Here is an 18613-nt window from a genome sequence, read left to right as displayed (position 1 = left end):
CACACACGATCCCTGAAGAACTCTTCCCAACCACCAAAGTAAATGTTCCTGACCTTTAAAAAACTTGAACCCTAGTTGTCACTTGGACTGTAAAACATTTGGTGTTCTGATTATATAAGTCACAGACTCAAGCTTGTTTTACCTACTGCTAATGGTATCACTACTAGTGATCTTTTGCTGGGTAGAATCCAGCCATTGTTTTCTTTCTTAGTTTTCAGTTTTCTCAAGGAAGATCAAAGAAATTTAGAGAGTATTTTATTTAAGTTGTAATTATGAGAAAAGTTGACTGCCCGTGTCCTGACCGCTGTAAAGAGTTTCCATAACAGTTATAATTTTGCTGGTAGGACAGGTCAGTGTTTTCTGGACACTATTAGTTTTTCTGCTGCTATCACCAAAAGTTGAGGTTTGATTCTTTAAAGGAAAGAGCACATAGTTTGAGAGGCTGTGGGGAGGGCCCCTTGTCTATATCAACTGTGGTGTGTGATAGCTTGTAGGGTGAGATCACCTAAACAGGAAGACAGAGTGGGAGGATATAGGTTTGTTTTTATTATAACAACCCAAGCTCACAGGAACTAATCAAGATCTGGTGAGAACTGCCTTTGAAGGTAATAAACTCAGGGTGGCAGGCTTCTGTAGGTAAGCACTTTTACCTACTGAACCATCTTGCCACTTCCACCCTCTTAATTAAATTTGTCTGTATATGTGTGTGTGTGTGTGTGTGTGTGTGTGTATGTATGTATATGTGTGCGTGCATGAGTACCATGATACATATGTGTTGGTCAGAGGACAGCTTATACAAGTTGGTTCCCTGTTTCCATTGTGTGTGTCTTGGAATTGATCTCAGGTCATTGGGTTTGGTGCCTTTACTCTGAGCCATCTTTCTGGTCCTATAAGACCTCCTTTTACTTTTTTTTTTTTTTAGATTTATTTATTTATTATATGTAAGTACACTGTAGCTGTCTTCAGATACTCCTGAAGAGGGAGTCAGATCTCATTACAGATGGTTATGAGCCACCATGTGGTTGCTGGGATTTGAACTCAGGACCCTTGGAAGAGCAGTTGGTGCTCTTAACCACAGAGCCATCTCTCCAGCCCTCCTTTTATTTTTCATTTTAAAGAGAGCATTTATAGGATAATATCCAGACCATGTGTATTTATCAGTATTAATATTGTCTGCTTGATGTAGCTAGAGCTCTATTTAACTATCATAGTATTTAGCTGTCATATTAGAGAACTTATCTAAAGTTTTATTTCATTTACATGTTTTATAAAGCTATCCGATTCATTATGAAAGCATTTTGCAGGCATTTTGTTCACTTATGTTGAATGGTAAATGTGAGGATTTTGAGCGCAGCAAGGAGAGAGAATTACAGACTTTCTAGCAAACTTCTATAGTCTGTTCTCTACCCATTCAAGCAATTTTTGGTCTAGGTTTCACAAGAGGTTCAAGTGATTGATGATAGAACTTCAGATGTCTGATCTTGATCTTTTGTAAAGTGAATATTTCAAAGACCAGTGATATGCTCAGGTCCCAGATTAAAAAGAAATGAGAATTCTGTGGATAATCATATTCAGGATAATTTTATCTTCTGATATAAGAAAATCCCTAAGAATGAGAGTTTAGCATTGATATGTTTAATTCATGTACTTGTGCTCCTGAAAATTACTTGTGGTGTAGAATGGAGATGGTATCAGAAAAGAAACTGAGCACATTTAAGATATAAAGTGTGCCCTGGTGCACCTACTTCCTGTGTTACAATCATGTACCATGCGCCTCATTTTTGAACTTAAGAATTTTATAAAGGGTGGTGATTTAGGTGTATTTAAAATGGTATAGGACAATGATGAAATAGTTAAAACCAGTCATTCTTAGAATAACCACTTAAAAAGTATATGCATTGAAAATTATTGCAAACTATCTTTGCAGTGTACATATTTATGTAGAAAATTCTAAGAATTTATTAAAAAGAACCATTAAAACCAAGAATTGAGTTTATTCAGGTTGTAGGAGTCAAAGTGAATACAGAAAATCACCATACATACTAGCCGCAAATATTTTGAAGTTGAAAAAATTTCTGTGATGGTGGCATAAACTATAAAAACTTTAGGATGAATTTAATAAAACGTGTGCAAGGCTTGTACTCTGAGAACTTACAAGAGAGTGTTGCAAAAGAATGAACAGATTTGCCATGTTCACAGACTAGAAAACTTTGTTTTAAGGATGACAGTCCTAATATCTGATTATCCTTATCAGAGTCATAGTTTAGTTTGTTTTAGGATTTAACAAGTTTCCAAAAAAAAAAAACAAAAAAAAAACAAACAAAAAAAAACGAAATACAAAGAACCCTCCTCATAAATATCAAGAAGTATTGTGAAAAGAGGGAAAATTTAGGAAGTCCAAGTTCCTGGCTGTTGTCAATGCTCTGATGTAGTAAGGACAGATGTAGGTAAGTGATAATATGGAAAGATACTCACTGTGGCCGCTTAACTAGAGTGACAGGAACAAGACAGCTCAGTGGGCAAAAGACACTCTTCTGACATAGTAGCAACAGGTATACTTTGAGCTTTATAAAAAACATAATAAAAATTAAAATGGATCGCAAAACTAAATTTGAGACCTAAAACTATAAAACTTTTAGAAGTAACATGAAAGAAAATCACTGGAACCTTGAGATAGGCAAAGCTTTTTGAGTATGACAGACATGTCCTATAAAGATACAAGTGTGAAAATTTAATTTTCATTAACATTAAAAAGTTATCTTGTTTTCAAAAGAAAAAAAAGGCAAGCATAGCTGGAGAAAGCATAGTATGTGAAGAACTTTGCTCAGAATAGGTAAATACGTACTGTCAACTCCAAGGAGCTGTGGAGCTACACAACTTTTTGGTTCTGTGTTACTAGCATTTTTGGTGTGAGTTGGATGGCTGATTTCCCAGGACTTAGAAATCACTAGTTTCCTGAAACATGAGAGGTCAACCTGGTGCTTTAGCGTAGTCGTGCATCTTTGAGCTTCCTTTCTGACTCAGTGTGCTGCTTGAAGCCTGGAATGTTGCTTTTATCCTTGTCTGTTCTGGAAAGCAGATTGGATGTTTCTTAATCGTGTACTTGCTGTAGCCTGTCTAACATACCGGGGACTCAGGGAGTTTGGAAAACAGAATTAGTTTGTGATGTGTTGTATGTACGAAGAATCCTCTGCCATAGATGTGGAAAAATTTCTCAATTTTCATGGCTTTTTTGCCAAAATGAATTATTGCTTTGTTAACAGACAACTGGCCATTGGATCAAAGGTTTTCCTTTTGATTTATGGTTGTCTTAACTCTAACGTGGCTGTTTTTGAAAAACCAACTGTTCTTAAGCCCTTCAGAGGAATGAGATTTTAGAGCAAACTGTTTTACTCCTGACTTTGATAGAGAAGGAGGATATAATATAAAGACTTATAGTTTACAGGGGTAGATATCTGAGAGCAGAAACTAGTTGTAAAAGAACTGAATATTAAATAAGTGAGTGTATATATTATGGTATAAAATGCTTTTTTATTATCATTCCCACCTAGCTGAGCTTTAGGTTTTTGTAGATCATGAATATTCACATTCAGACTATATTTATAATTTATACCAAATATGGATCATTAGATGCGCAGCACTAATCTGCTATATTTTCAGGATACACTTTTGTTACCTTCTTTAAAGAGGATGATGGCAAAATAAAATCAGAAGAACATCAATTCGTACATTTTAACATGGTCTAGCAAACACTAGAGCACTTCCTAATACTCCTCTTGACACAGCATTCTAAAATGACTAGGACTTACCATCAAGAGCCAATGCTCTCACTCAGGAGGCAGAGGCAGGTGGATCTCTGAGTTCAAGGCCATCCTGATCTATAGAGTGAGTTCCAGGACAGCCAGGGCTATACAGAGAAACCCTGTCTCGAAAAACAAAAACAATAACAAAAAAAACCTTTTTGAATGAGAAGAATTTAGTAAATATTAATTAGTAAGTTTATTCAACTTGACCACTATAATTTAGTGGTATACTTGTATGTTGTTATACATGTTTTAAGCAAATTCACTTGAAATATTATATAAATATTATATCCACAGGCACAATTTCCAGTACCTTGACTATTTTTTTTCATTTCATTTTTGTTAATGATTGGTAAAAAGAATTGCTGAAAGTAAGCCTTTGGTAATGTGGTACGGGGAAGAGGGAGCACACTCCAGTCTCATGCCTCTCAGTCTGTCAGTGAGCTGTCTGTCTCTTGACTGTGTGTGTCACTAGTACTTTGCTGGTTTTCTCCCTGCCATCAGTGGTGAGACGGAAGGATATTATTCTTGCCCTTGGACAATTAACTTAGGTCCAGTTAATAGTTTCACCTAAAGACAAATGTTAAGAACTGAGTGTTCTGGTGTGCAGAACTTCTGAATGACTCCTTTCCCTGCTTCAGGTGGAGGCAAGACAAGTTTCTCCAGTATTCCATTTAAGAATCTGGCTGAGTTCCTAGGAGGTAAACCTAAAAAAATTTCAAAGCCTTCTTCTATGAAGGGACCCCTGAGAATTTTTAATTCTGATTACCTGGGTTAAATATAAAGAATGATTACATTCTCCCTTTAAAATATTTTCAGTGTATCCTGAAAATATACCAGAGTCTCTGTGGTTTACCACTACTGTGGATGTTGTCCGGGTTATTTAAAGAAGAGCAACTTGCCTTTCTTACCTGTGGATTTTGGATCCATGGATCTAACCAATGGTAGATGAGAGTTTTTTTTTTTTTTTTCAAAAATTTATGTATGTGCCAAATGTGTAGACTTTTTTCATTATTAGTTCATAAGCAATGCAGCATAATAACCATGTAGATGACTTTGTATGGTATGGGGTGTAAGTAATCTAGAAATAATTTGAAGGATGCTGGAGACTGTATGTAAATTATATGCAAATATGCTGTTACTATTCATGGCTTATAATATCTACTGTGTGGGAAGAGGAAGTTTATAATCAAACCCCTGGTGAATACATTTCACAGATACTTTCTGAACACCTAGTATTATATAGGATATGAGGACTGATGGCTATGCAAAGTGAAGGTGTGAAAGGTAGGTGAGTTCTAATCTCAAGACTGTTACTTGGGGCTTTCCACTGGCCATTTGCTTTACCGTCCTTGCCCTCCCCTCCCCTCTCTATCCCTCTCTTCCTTTCCATGCTCCTCTTCTTCCTTGCCTTCTTTCTCCTCTTCTTCTTCTTTCTCATCTTCCTTCTCCTCATACTCTCTCTTTACTTAGACCAGGGTGGTTTTAACTCTCAAGAGATGGTATTACATGTGTGTGCCACCATGCCTTTTTTCTTTTTTTAAATGAGAAGAGAGTCTTGATCTGTTTGACTAAGTCCTTGAACATCTTCTTTCTGTATTCACTCCCATTGTAATCTCACCTAGTGTCTGGATTTTGGCTGTCATACTTGCCTTTGGACCATGTCTATCAGGTATGCATCTGTAGGCAACAAGGCCCCTTCCAGAAACTGTACTTCTATTGATTCAGAGACCACAGAGGAGTTGATGATTTCTGGCTTTCTCCCTATGGCTTTCTCTGCTTTCTCATAGCATCCAGGATCACCACCCAGGGGTGATCAAGGCTGAACCAAGGAACCCAGTAGGAAGAAAAAGGACCCAAATGCAGGCAAAGAGTCAGAGACAGGCCCTTCGTCCACTCTTTGTAGTCCCATAAGACCACCAAGCTACAAAACCATAACATATATGCAGAAGACCTAGTGCAGACCCATGCTGATTCCCATGATTGTCCCTGTAGAGCACAAGGTTTTTTTTTTTTGGATTTTCGAGACAGGGTTTCTCTGTATAGCCCTGGCTGTCCTGAAACTCACTCTGTAGACCAGGCTGGCCTCGAACTCAGAAATCCGCCTGTCTCTGCCTCCCAAGTGTTGGAGTTAAAGGAGTGCGCCACCACCGCCTGTAAGCACAGGGTTCTTAACTATAAGGAAATCAAATGGAGTTTTAATTTTCCATGTTCCAAGTACAGAAGACACACCAGAAGTCCAGTGCAATAGACTGTAAGCAGATCAGCAGAATTGTCCATGACATTTGCGTTAGCTGCATCACAATGAATGGAACACACAGCTTGGCCTGGAGAGAACAAGATTCCTTAGCCATTTAAAAATGAAACTCCTCCCCCATCATCAGATGAATAAAATGAATCAGCTTATGAGGGAGTAGAGTCTGAGTGTTCTGAAATATGAGGGAACAATTAGGAGATGATGTCATTTGCTGAGAAAAAGGCTAATACCAAACTGTTGGAAACTTAAGGTTATTCTCTGTACTGAATATTTGCGACTGGTAAGTATTTTTAAATACCAAAAATAATCTGTCCTTGACTGCTAAAAAATTTAAGCTTATAAATATTCATGATAGCAAAGCTTTATATGTATATTTAAATGTCCTAAGAATAAAATCAAAAGTGTATGTTCGTGTGTATCAAATTTAAAACCATTTGATCTATATTGTCTGTAGTGATGGGACTAGCTAATATTCCCCTCACTAATATGTCAGCTGGCTGACCGGTACCCAGTCTGCTATTGGGTTTTCATATTTTTAATAGGATTCCTTGTATTGATTGAAGAAGTGATTATTTTGCTATTATATATTTTCATCATAGTTTTATTAGAAAAGTTTAGTATACTTATTGGTCATTTCTGATCTTTTGTGAGCTGTCCTTCCGTTTGAGAGGGAGAGAGCTTCATAGTTTTATCTTGGTTACTCAGTCAGACCAAGAGAATATAAAATTCTAGACAGCATTTTTTAGTCTGGGCATGGTAGACTCTGGCCATCTAGCCCTGTATTCATTTTAGGCTATGAATAGGAAGCAGTGGTGTATTTGGAGAATTGTTTGGTGTCTGTTCTATATTGTAGTTATGAAATTATATAAAGGTGTCTGGTCTGATGCCTTCATATGAGACAGTGATATACCTATTCTTGTTGACCTGCCAAAACTGTGGAGTAGCAAGGTAACATGCAGATTAACATGCTCCATGTAGTCTTCATAAAAATGTTAACTCAGCTTTGAGATTTTTTTTTCCATTTTCTTTAGATTCATTTCATTTCTTTAGTCTTCATTGTACATAGTAGGAAAGGAGGTAAGTTTTACATGTTGATATCCTAGTTAAATTACATTTAAATAATGACAACATTTGAAAAAAGTTATTAGAATGAGTTCTGATTTTATACAATGTTTAGTTATTTTGTTAAAATATGAAACAGACAATATATGTAAAATCTTTCAAAATTTGATTCTTTTTTGGTGATGGCTGCAGTGTTATCAAAACAAATGGTTCGTTTATGCAGTAAGCTTATAAACAGTGTAGAGCATACTTAAAAGTCTTTAGGGGTGCACATTTAGCTCAGTGGTAGAGCACTATTTGCCTAGTGTGCAGAGACCTGGGCTTAGTCCTCAGCATCACATAGAACCAAAACCAACCAACCAAAAACAACAATAGCAACAAAAAAGGAAAGGTATTTGTAAACCTTGTATAGTCTAGAGAGGTTTTACAAAATGTTGATAGAACATTGTGAAGAGGTAAAGAAAAAGAAAAAGCTATAATGTGCTTACTTACCCACTTGAAGTTTTTAAAATTGTTTTAGAGTTAACATAGGAAGTAATAGATTTCTTCCTTTTTTTTTTTCTTTTTGGTTTTTCGAGACAGGGTTTCTCTGTGTAACCCTGGCTGTCCTTGAACTCAACTCACTGTGTAGACCAGGCTGACCTCAAACTCAGAAATCCACTTGCCTCTGCCTCCCAAGTGCTGGGGTTAAAGGCGTTGCCACCACTACCTGGCTAATAGATTTCATTATGTTACTTTTTGCTCCTTTATGTCATTGTCCTTTTTTTCTCATTACGTCCTTCATGATACCTGTCCCTTTCTTTTCCTAAATTGTCTTTTCTGCTTTCATGTTACGCATTATCTCCATACCCCCAAGACTTCTTTCACCTTTTGAGGGCCATCTTTTTGCTTTCATGCCCTATAGGTAGACAGACACACATAAACCCGTAAACCCATAGACATATACTCTAACTGATGTGTATTTTTTTTTTTTAGCTCCCCATTCAATTAATTCATGCCCTGATAATTATTCTTGCTATTTTCTGCTTTTGCATGTGGGATTTTCTTGGTTTTCTAAGATACTGAGATCATTAGGTTAGTTATTTGAGATTTTTTTCGTGTAAACTCTTGTAGCTATCAACTTTCCTCTTACAACTGTGTAAGCTATACCAAAGGCTCTGGTAAGTTATGACTTAATTTTCATTTGGTTCTAGGAACTTTACATTTCTTCTCTGATTTTCAAAGTAACTCACTGGTGATCTAAGAATGTATTGTTCAATGTTCAGTTTATGTGGTTTCTGAGTTTCTCTTGCTATTGATTTCTAGTTTTATTCCACTGTTTATTTCAGTTCTACGTTTGTTAAGACTTTATTTATTTATTCATTTTTGTGGTCTAAATATGGTATGTTACAGAGAAGGTTCCATGGCTGTTGAGAATACTTTAGTCAGATAGTTTGCACCCTGCTTGTCCCAAGATAGGTTCTTACTATGTGGATCTGGCTGGCCTTTAACTCATAGAGACTCACTTGTTACTGCTTCCTCAGTCTCGGGACTAAAGGTATACATCACCATACCTGGCAAGTGTAAATCTCTATTGACAATAAGGTAGTTATTGAGAGACGTTTAATTTTTTTTTTCTTTTTGGCTTTCTGTTGTAATTTTGTTGGTTTTTCTGGAGGTTGAGCAATTATTTTATTTCTATTAGCATTTGAGGTTTGCTGCTTTACTGTTTTGGACAAGATGGATTTCTTCCAACTTCTTTTCTTCTTGTTCTTCTATTGTAGTTTTTTCCTGTGTTCCTATGGTTGAGATTGGTTTTTTTCCCCTTCTTATTATATAGAATCTCTTTCTGAGTATCTGCAGTGGATTGATCGGGCTCTGTTAGCATTGAGAGGTGGACTAGCTTGATGGTGAGAACAAAGTCTTGACTGCTTGGCTGTTAGCTCTGATTGCTTTTTCTTCTCCTTTCCCTTCTTCTCCCCCATTTCTTTTCTGCCTTTTTGTCATTTTCCCTTTCTTCCCACGTGTTTAAACTCTGAACTGTAGTGTTATTACATCTGTGATGAGAGCTATATTACAGAGTATGGAGGAAGTTATGAAGGAATAATGTCTAGCAAAGAGTTCGGTAGAAGAGTAAGGCTTTATAATTATGCTCATTTTATATTATATAGATAATCATAGTATTACTTCATAGGAAGTGTTTAGGAGTTATATTTATATGAGTTTTATCTAAACAATACAATGGGACATTCTAGGGTTAGGGTGTGCAAGAATACTTTATGGAAGGTTCAAGAAAAGTAATCATTTTACAGAATAAAAATTGTTTTTCTGTTCTCTAGAGTAGATACAGTTGATTAGAGATTATACAGCAGAAGCCTTGCCGTGTGGTTTGAATGAGAACACCCCCCCCTCACTCCCAGGAGTAGGCTCATGTTTGAATACTTGCTTCCCAGTTGAAATAGGCAGGGCATAAGCTATTCTGGCTGTATGTGTGGAGAGTGTTGTGTAAGCTTGAAATGTTACTGAAGGACAGAGAAAGTAAAAATCACAGTGATTTGGGGAAAGGGCTTTTAATTAAAAAGTTGATTTTTGACAAGGCATATGATCAAGTTTAAGTGAGAGCGGGCAGAATTGTTTCAGGAAGGGAGAGCTCCAGGAACAGATGTGCATTCCTTCTGGATGTGACACAGATGTGCAGGTCTGTGTCAGGAGAGGATAGATAGAGGTTGGTTGCTTTTGGGGAGTCATTAGCATAGATGAATTTGCCAAAGCCATAATTACTGGGTTAACTAGATGCTTGTCTGATTTAGAGGCTGGATGATCAAGATTTTAGCAAGGAGGGAATAGAATCATGGAAGAAATCTAAATCAGAAGTCTCAAGAAAAAAGGGATTTTAAAAGGCAATCTTCTCAGAAAAATTAAATATAATAGGATATAAAGGAAATTAAAAGAACACATTTTATTTTATTTTTGTAGTTTTTAGTTGATGTAAAATTATTTTCTGAGATGAGCATGTCCAAGCCAGAGGCAGTCAGTGTGTTGGCACCATTTCTCTCTCAAACTACTAAATACTCCTTTGTCAGTTTTTAGCACCTTTTCAAAATTTCATTTATTTTCTTGTGTTTAATTTACCTTTTTTTTAAAATTTTTTTTAATTTTTGTATTTTCGAGACAGGGTTTCTCTGTATAGCCTTGGGTGTCCTGGAACTCACTCTGTAGACCAGGCTGGCCTCTAGCTCAGAAATCCACCTGCCTCTGCCTCCCAAGTGCTGGAATTAAAGGCGTGTGCCACCACCGCCCTGCTAAAATTGTTTTTAAGTAATTAGGTAATTCTCTATCTAGAAAATGGTTTGTCATTTTTTTGTCATTTATTTTTAAGTTGAGGAAATATTGTTAATATATATGTAAGTAGACCTTGAAAGATGATTTCACCTTTTATATATTATTTTGTTTTGTTTGGGGGGATGATAGTTAACTAGAATAAACAGTTAAAATGTACAAAACTAGGTTTCTAGGGAGATTGTTCAGTTGTCAATATACCTTTAAGAAAATATACATTCATTTTTAGCATAAAGTACAGTACCTTTTGTGTAAGTGAATAGTTGATTGATTGATTGATTGATTTCCCACAGTAGAGCTTTAACATTTAAGTGCAGTATATTGTGATATAATGTATGCCCTCTGCTGATGAAAATGTATTATTGCTAATTTAACAAAACCACTTTAGTAATTCCTTTGAATGGAATAATACTTTGTAACTTAAGAGTGGCCATACACTAGAGTTTGGGGAAAATACCCTTCCTGTTTAAAAGGAATATGTTCTTTTTGCATAATAAATTACATAATAAATTATTCTGTTTAAAAGTAGTGCCCCACTATATATATATATATATATATATATATATATATATATATATGTATATGTATATGTATATGTATATGTATATGTGTATGTATATGTATATCCTGGTTTACAGAGTGAGTTCCAGGACAGCCAGGGCTACACAGAGAAACCCTGTCTAGAAAAACCAAAATAAAATAAAATAAAAAAGTAATGCCCTGATTGAGAAGCACTTAGCTATTAGACTGATGATTGTTACTGCATTGTGGCCACACACACACACGTGTGTGTGTGTGTGTGTGTGTGTGTGTGTGTGTGTGTGTGTAGTGGTAGTATTATTGTTTGAATTTTTCTGTGGAAGCTACTACCTATATGTATCTATTTAACTGAATTTAAACATTCAGTTTGTTTCATTAGCTACATTTCAAGTTTTAATAGCCATGTTTATCCAAGAGCTGTGCTTTTTGTCAATGTAGACTGTATAGCCTGTGTTTAATATCACAGAAATCTTAATTAATAAGTATTTAAACTTTAACATTTTTATGTTTTAATTTTATTAAGGCAGGGTCTCCTTGGGGCAGGCTGGCCACCATGAAGTAATCATCTAGCTGAGTCTGGCCTTGAACTTCTGACTTACTTCTTTACTTCTCTACCATTGGTTTTACTATGCCTCCAGCATTTTCTACTTTTCAAATTTTAATAAGGGTTTTAATTTTCATGAAATCACTGTTCTTAAACTAGGAATGAATTGGTTTCTTTTGAAATATATTCTTTTCACATATAACACTTTCTCCATAAATAATGATGAACTAAAGGTTTTTTGTTGTTGTTTGTTTTTGTTTCTTTGGTTTTTTTTTTTTTTTTTGGTAGGGTAGAAGATGGTTAAGATTTTGTTGTACTATGCAATTTACTTCAGTTTATATGGATTTACTGCCAAACTATTACAATTTTCTCAGTATAAGGTATTGAGTATTTCTAGCATTTTGCTTCTTTGTTATGAATATTTGAGCTAGAAAATAATGATTAAAGTTGAGGTAAAAGCTACTTTTTCTTCTTGATAGGTTTGGAATGGAAAGAAATGAGTCAGTACATAGAGAATTTAAGCTTTTATGATAGTGTGAATGTTGTATAGTCTGTATTCAATTGGTTAAAAAAGTCATAGACAGTTGACCCAGTTTCTGGTGATGGTAACGTTTTATAAAACTGTAGACTATCACAAGCAGGGTGGCCATTCACCAGTGATTGAGGTTTTACTTACTATACTCAGATGTGTGTGTATAATATGTACAGTATGTAATATATATATCTGTATACAGCTTTTCATATGTGTAGATTAATAGATGTGCATCTCACATGAAGATATGGAGGAGTTACAGCATCATAAGGACCTTAGTCACCCTCTCATAAGTACACAAACCTCTCCCACTTTTTGTTCCACATTCCTAACTTCAGCAGCCTTGTGTTTCTTTTCTACTTGAGTGTTTTTATTTTATTTTAAAATGTTGTATTTTAAACATTTAAAATAGAGATTGCTCAATTGCTAAGAGGGTGCACTGCTCTTGAATAGGATTTATTTTCAGTTCTCATCAGCCAAATTGTCTGGCTTATGTGTACATATGCGCACACACAAACACAGGCACACTAGCTACTTAATTTTTGTAAACTTGATACAAGCCTAGACACTCTTGGGAAGAAGGGATTTAGTTAAGGAACTGCTTCCATCAGATGGGCCTGTGGGTCCTGTGGGTGTGTCTTTGAGGCATTTGCTTGACTGTTCCTTGCTACAGGAGAACTCAGATCACTGTGAGATATGTCATCCCTGGACAAGTGGTCCTGGACTGAGTAATAAATGTAGCTAAGCAGGCCAGGAAGAATAAGGCGGTAAGCAGTGTTCTCCATGACTTCTGCTTCAGGCTTCTGTCTTGGTTCTTGCCATGCCTTTTCTCTGAGATGGACAATAACTTGTAAGCTGAAATCCTTCTTTCTCCAAGTTGCTTTTAGCCATGGTGGTTATTGCAACAACAGAAAGCAAACTGAAGTTCCATTTTTGTGATAAATGTCCATCAGTACAATTGCTGAGTTGTATGGTAATTGCAAACCCAAACTGCCTTTAAATTTTTTTGTTTGTTTGTAGCCATTTTATATTCCTACTTGTTACAGATTGAACTTGAAATACCCTCCACAGGCTCATGATCTGAATGGCTGACCAGTTGGCATTAATTTGAGAGGTTCTAGAAAGTTGAAAGTGGGGCCTAGCTGGAAGAAGTAGGCCTTAGGGGATAGGTCCTGGAGTTATATTATTCCTCTTGTCTTGTGCCATGTGAGGAGTTGTCTTCTGTCAGTATTCTCATGACTGGTGCCCTGCCCCATCTCATGTACATGTAACTAGGAACCAAACCCTCTGGATGTCTGAGCTGAGATAGCTCCTTACTCTTCTGTCATCTGTGTCAGATGTTTTGTTAATGGATGCAGAAGTAACTTACAAACTATGAATGTGGTTTTCCTGTTTTTATCTGTTTTGTTAAATACGTAGTGCTTATTTGATAGTTTTTTAGTTTTTGCTTACTTTTGTTTTTTTGAGAGGTCTTTCTCTCTAGTCTTTGCTTGCCTTAAACTTGTTATGTAGACCAAAATGCCCTCAGCCTTCTGATTACTGAGATTATAGGTGTGTGTGTGTGTGTGTGTGTGTGTGTGCGTGCGTATCTAGCTTGTGATACTCTTTTGGATTTGTATTTTCATCAAAAGTTCACTATCAGATTCATTTCATGTGCTCACTCCTGCTTTATCTAAACCTATCCAGGGCATTTCTGCCATTGTCATTCTACCCAGTGTATTTGCAGTCTCAGGCATTAGAACTTGAGTCATTTTAGAGTCTGATCTGTTCTTTATCTACTCAATGGAGATAGGTTCTTGTTGAACATGTTCTTTTGTTTGTTTGTTTGTTTTTTGTTTTGGGGATTAAAGGTGAGTACCACTACCGCCTGGCCTTGTTGAACATGTTAAAATGTGTTTTTCCTGCAACTCAGTGATACTAATGTTCCTGACCCTGCTTGGTTTTGTCCCAAGTATAAATCCCATTGATTGGCTTCTTTTCACTCCATAGAATTTAATGACTGATATTTTTTTGGATGCTAAACATTTGAATTTTACTTATCAGTTCTGGACACAACTAACTACAATTTTTTTTTTTTTTGAGACAAAGTTTTGTTATGTAGCCCAACTTGGACCAAGTTTATCTTTGTGTTGTACCTAGATACTTTTCCTAGAAGTAAACTAAGTTCATTGTAAGGCTCTTAGTTTTATTTGCCATTTCTTGATAGCTAATCTCTTCAGGAATGCTGCTTTCTATATTTTGTTTGCCTTTTAAGTTATTTTAGGCAGTTTGATAAATTTGTTGTATTCATATACATGGAGATGATATTCAGTGTTTTGTTTTATTAGTAACAGACATGGAAAGAAATTACTTTTAAATGTTTTCTTTTTACTGAAATTTGCCTGTCTCTCAAGTTCCTTGAAGGTAATAGTTATATTCAGGTTTATTTATAACATTTGTCCTCATGAAGATCTCAGGGGACTTGGAGAAAATGGCAGAGTTACCAATGTTGCTACTATTCCTATGTTCCAATGAAATCTTGACATAGCAGGCCAAATGATACAAATTATCCATTGTATTAATCTTCCTGTGCTCTGAAGGCTAAATCAATTTGTAGAGAAAATTTCTAAAGATGTGTTCATTTATATGTTTTATTTTACTTTCTTAAATACTGCTAACACATTTTTTAAGTCAAATGGAAACATTTGGTTATATTCTGTATCATATTAAAACTGCTTTGTGTATCATCACATTCACTTTTATAGTCTTGAAACCATTGCTTACATAATTATAGTTTGCTATTCTTAATGTGATATAAAATTTTTCTTCACCTTTGTATTTCTTGTGCTAAAAAGAAAAACAAAGCCAATTTATTCTTGTTTTTTTTTTAAAGACTTATTTATTTTTGTATGTGAGTATATTATAGCTGTACAGATGGTTGTGAGCCTTCGTGTGGTTGTTGGGAATTGAATTTTTAAGACCTCTGATCGCTCTAGTCAACTCCGCTTGCTCTGGTCAATTCTGCTCGCTCAGTCCCTGCTCTCTCTGGCCCCGAAGATTTATTTATTATTATATGTAAGTACACTGTAGCTGTCTTGAGACACACCAGAAGAGGGTGTCAGATCTCATTACGGGTGGTTTCTGGGATTTGAACTCAGGACCTTTGGAAGAGCAGTCAGTGCTCTTACCCACTGAGCCATCTCGCCAGCCCCAAGCCAATTTATTCTATAGTTGTATTTGTTAAACTTTTTATTTATCAGTGTTATTATATGGCATCAGAGCCATTAAATGGCATTACTTAGCCATCTGTTTTTAGCCATTTGTGAATTATTATTGGTAAAAGAGAGACTCTACAATTAGTTCACAGTGTTTTAGTTAATACATTCCGCTGTTCGTTACATGAACCGTTTAAAAAAGTGTCAGTTCTTATACTCAGAAACAATAGTTACCAAAATTACTTTTCTATTACAAGATGGAAGTTAATAATTTTGTAGCCCTCTAAAGACAGACACTTAATCTGTCCCTCTGTTCGCTTCATTGTAGTGTATATTTTATGACAACAGAATAATCTGTTTCTTTGCTAGACCTTTGTCATCTAGAATGCATCATTCAGTTCTTGTGACAGGAGTCAGAATAAATGAATGACTAAGCAGGCAGAGTCAGGAACATTACTATCACTATCTCATCCACCTTCCAGTTCAGAGCCACACAACACTCATGACTACTGCCACATGACACTGTCTCTGAAGAACACTCTGGCTCATCATCATTTTTGTCTTCTTTGAACAGTTGACATTTTCATATCAGTATAAGAAACGTTTTTATCTTATAGAACTGTGCACAGCTGGAGTAAACTCTAAGGAGGGTATATTTGTTTACTTGAAGTGCTTGAGTAACAGGTAGTCTTGTAAACAAAGTTGAGGAAAATGTGTGTGTGTGTGTGTGTGTGTGTGTGTGTGTGTGTGTGTATGCCTATGTATGTGTGTCTTTGTGTGTGTGTGTGTGTATGTATTGTGACCAAGCCAGCTCAGTCAGTCAACAGGATCTAAAGGGCAGGAGTGAGGATTGAAAAGAAAAACAAAATTAGACTAACATCATAACATGACTCCAGCCAGTGCTGAGGCTGAAGCAAGTTTTTATTTTCCCAGTCAGATTTTATAATATTCTAGATTCTAGGTACTTACAGAGAAAAGGGTTAGTTCTTAGACCACAGACAAGGCAGTGAACAAAGAGATCACACCAGATAGTAATCAAACAAAGCAATAAATAAAGTCCCATCCCCCTCTCCCCCCATGTTCCTTCCTCACCCCCTCCCAGTCACTGGGCCTGTGGGGTTTATCAGGATTACCAAGACAAAAGGGAAATCACACTTTCCTTGGCCCTTGGCTGTGTGTACCTTGAACCTTCATTAGCCCAAATGTGAATTTTTTTTTGTTTGTTTGTTTTTTCGAGACAGGGTTTCTCTGTATAGCTCTGGCTGTCCTGGAACTCACTCTGTAGACCAGGCTGGCCTCGAACTCAGAAATCCTCCTGCCTCTGCCTCCCAAGTGCTGGGATTAAAGGCTTGCGCCACCACCAGCCGGCCAAATGTGAATATTCTTATCTGAGCCTACTTCTTTGAGCCCAGTGTCAGGTACTGTGGTATGCAGCATACAGAGATCACTAAATGAAGTCATTAATGCCAAATAAATAAGTGTTTCTCAGAAAAGCTAGCAAACAGTTAATTGGGCCCTGTTTATATAATCTCTCTCCCCCCCTTCCCCTGTCTCTCCTCTCCTCCTCTCCCTCTCCTCTCTTCTCCCTGCCCAATTTTATATTTTACAAAATTATATGTCAGTTACTAGCCATATAAAGAGGTTCCCCAGTGAGAAATTAAACTGTTTAATTTGAGATACAGTAAGAAAAGAAATGAAAGAAGAGAAGGTGCCTGTTGTTTCATATTCTCCGAGGGGGAACTATATGGAGGTGCACACATATTTAGGACAAAAGACAAAACCGACCAACCAAACAAACAAACAAAAAAAGCCAGAGGAGTAAAGTCCTGAGGAGAAAGCTTACCTATGGCAACAAGCAGAATATTCTTATTCTGTTATATTGGGTTGGAATGCGAATGGAGTCATGTTCAAGGGGAAGCAAGGATTCACTTAAATCGTGTAGATATAGTTTAACTTGGAGTTGTGAAAAAGAAAGTTTAAAAGAGATCACGGTTAGCTTGGCCATGCAAGCAATATAGAGGAAAATAGAACTCTTTTAAACTCATGCTTCCCACTTGACTCTGTAGTGTTGACAATTTACAGTAACTAGGATACTCTCCCTCTTACGCTGCCTGCTCTGTGTGAGGACATCTGTGACTGCTCAAATGACTAGTTGTCACATTCACATGTTCTTTTCTAGCTGTTGTCTACTTGGCTGCTCTGCAACATTGGACACAAGTGATTATATTTTCCTCATAGCCTCTCGCTTGGCTTTGCATTGTCTCCCTCACACCCCATGATTCAGTACTCTGTTCTGTCTCTTTGTGCTCTACAGTTGCAGCTGTATTGAAGACACTTTTCCACAATGAACTGTATTCTTTTAAAAAAATATGTATGTATGTATATATGCTATGTGTATTAATATTTTGCTGTATGCATGTCTGTACTACTTTTTTATTGAATGCTTTTTCTTTTTTCTATTTTTCATTTTATGTAAATGAGTGTTTTATCTTCATGTATGTTTGTGCACCTGGTACTGGCAAGAGGCCAGAAGATGGAGTCGGATCCCCTGGAACTAGAGTTACAGATGGTTGTGAGCTGTCATGTGGGTGCTGGGGATCAAATCCAGGTCCTCTGAAAGAGCAGCAGGGGCCTTTAGCTACTGAACTATCTCTCTAACCCCTGGAAGGTTTTTTCTTTTAATACAATTTGTTTTGATTCTACTTTCCCCTCCATTTATTTCTTCCAGATCCTCCCAACCTCCTACCCTTTCAACTTTGTTCTTTTTTCCTTTCTTTAGAAATAAACAAACAAAAACAAGGAATGCACACAAACTTCTCAAAACAACAACAAAACAAATGGAAATCAAAATATATAAGCAAAGGACCAATAAGGTAGAAAATGCCCAAACTAAGCAAAATGGGGCAAAAAGTCTACGAAATAATACTGAGTTCATTTGTGTTGGCCTACCCTCAAGTGTGATTCGTGTACCCAGTGATACCCTACTAAAGAAAACTGATTTTTCCTCTTTTGTCTTCAGATATAAGTTGCACATAGCATTTTGGTTAGGTGTGGACTGTGGCTTCCTCCCTTCTAATGGGAACCATCTGGCTTGAACCTTTGCGGGCCTGTGTGGTTACTCTCTATACATTGTGCCATCACTGCACAAGTATATCTTGCACCAGGTTGTGGTTGTGGGTTGCAGGGTTTGTAGCTGGGAGATGATTTTCTCCTTTCCTCTGGTAGCATGCAGAATACCTTAAAATACCAGGAATGCTACTCAGTAGAGGTGAAGCTTCTAGGTTGGCACCAGCCTAACTTCTCTGCATTTGATAACATATATAAGTGTTGTCTTCAACAGTAGGGCCTTACCATCAGGTTATG

At 36.5% G+C, this 18613-nt stretch overlaps 1 protein-coding gene across 8 annotated transcripts in view; it reads left to right on the top strand.

Moving 5' to 3' along the window:
- Window positions 1-18613, top strand: part of Smap1 (small ArfGAP 1) — a 77591-nt gene that overhangs the window by 6420 nt on the left and 52558 nt on the right. The window contains exon 1 of one of the 8 annotated variants that reach the window (XM_031367045.1): window positions 4882-5090. The exons of 4 other annotated variants lie outside the window; for them this stretch is intronic. In XM_031367045.1, coding sequence (XP_031222905.1) covers window positions 5063-5090 — 28 coding nt within the window. In that variant the 5' untranslated portion in view covers window positions 4882-5062. Of the gene's footprint in view, window positions 1-4881; window positions 5091-6138; window positions 6341-7115; window positions 7138-18613 lie in introns of those variants that run through there. 3 more of the 8 variants (XM_031367047.1, XM_031367048.1, XM_031367049.1) reach the window with 3 other exon arrangements.

This window comes from Mastomys coucha, unplaced genomic scaffold (genome assembly GCF_008632895.1).
Source record: "Mastomys coucha isolate ucsf_1 unplaced genomic scaffold, UCSF_Mcou_1 pScaffold14, whole genome shotgun sequence".
In the NCBI taxonomy this organism is placed as follows: Eukaryota; Metazoa; Chordata; class Mammalia; order Rodentia; family Muridae; genus Mastomys; species Mastomys coucha.
Note: the sequence above shows the minus strand (reverse complement) of the source record. Positions and strands in the feature narration are given on the sequence as shown.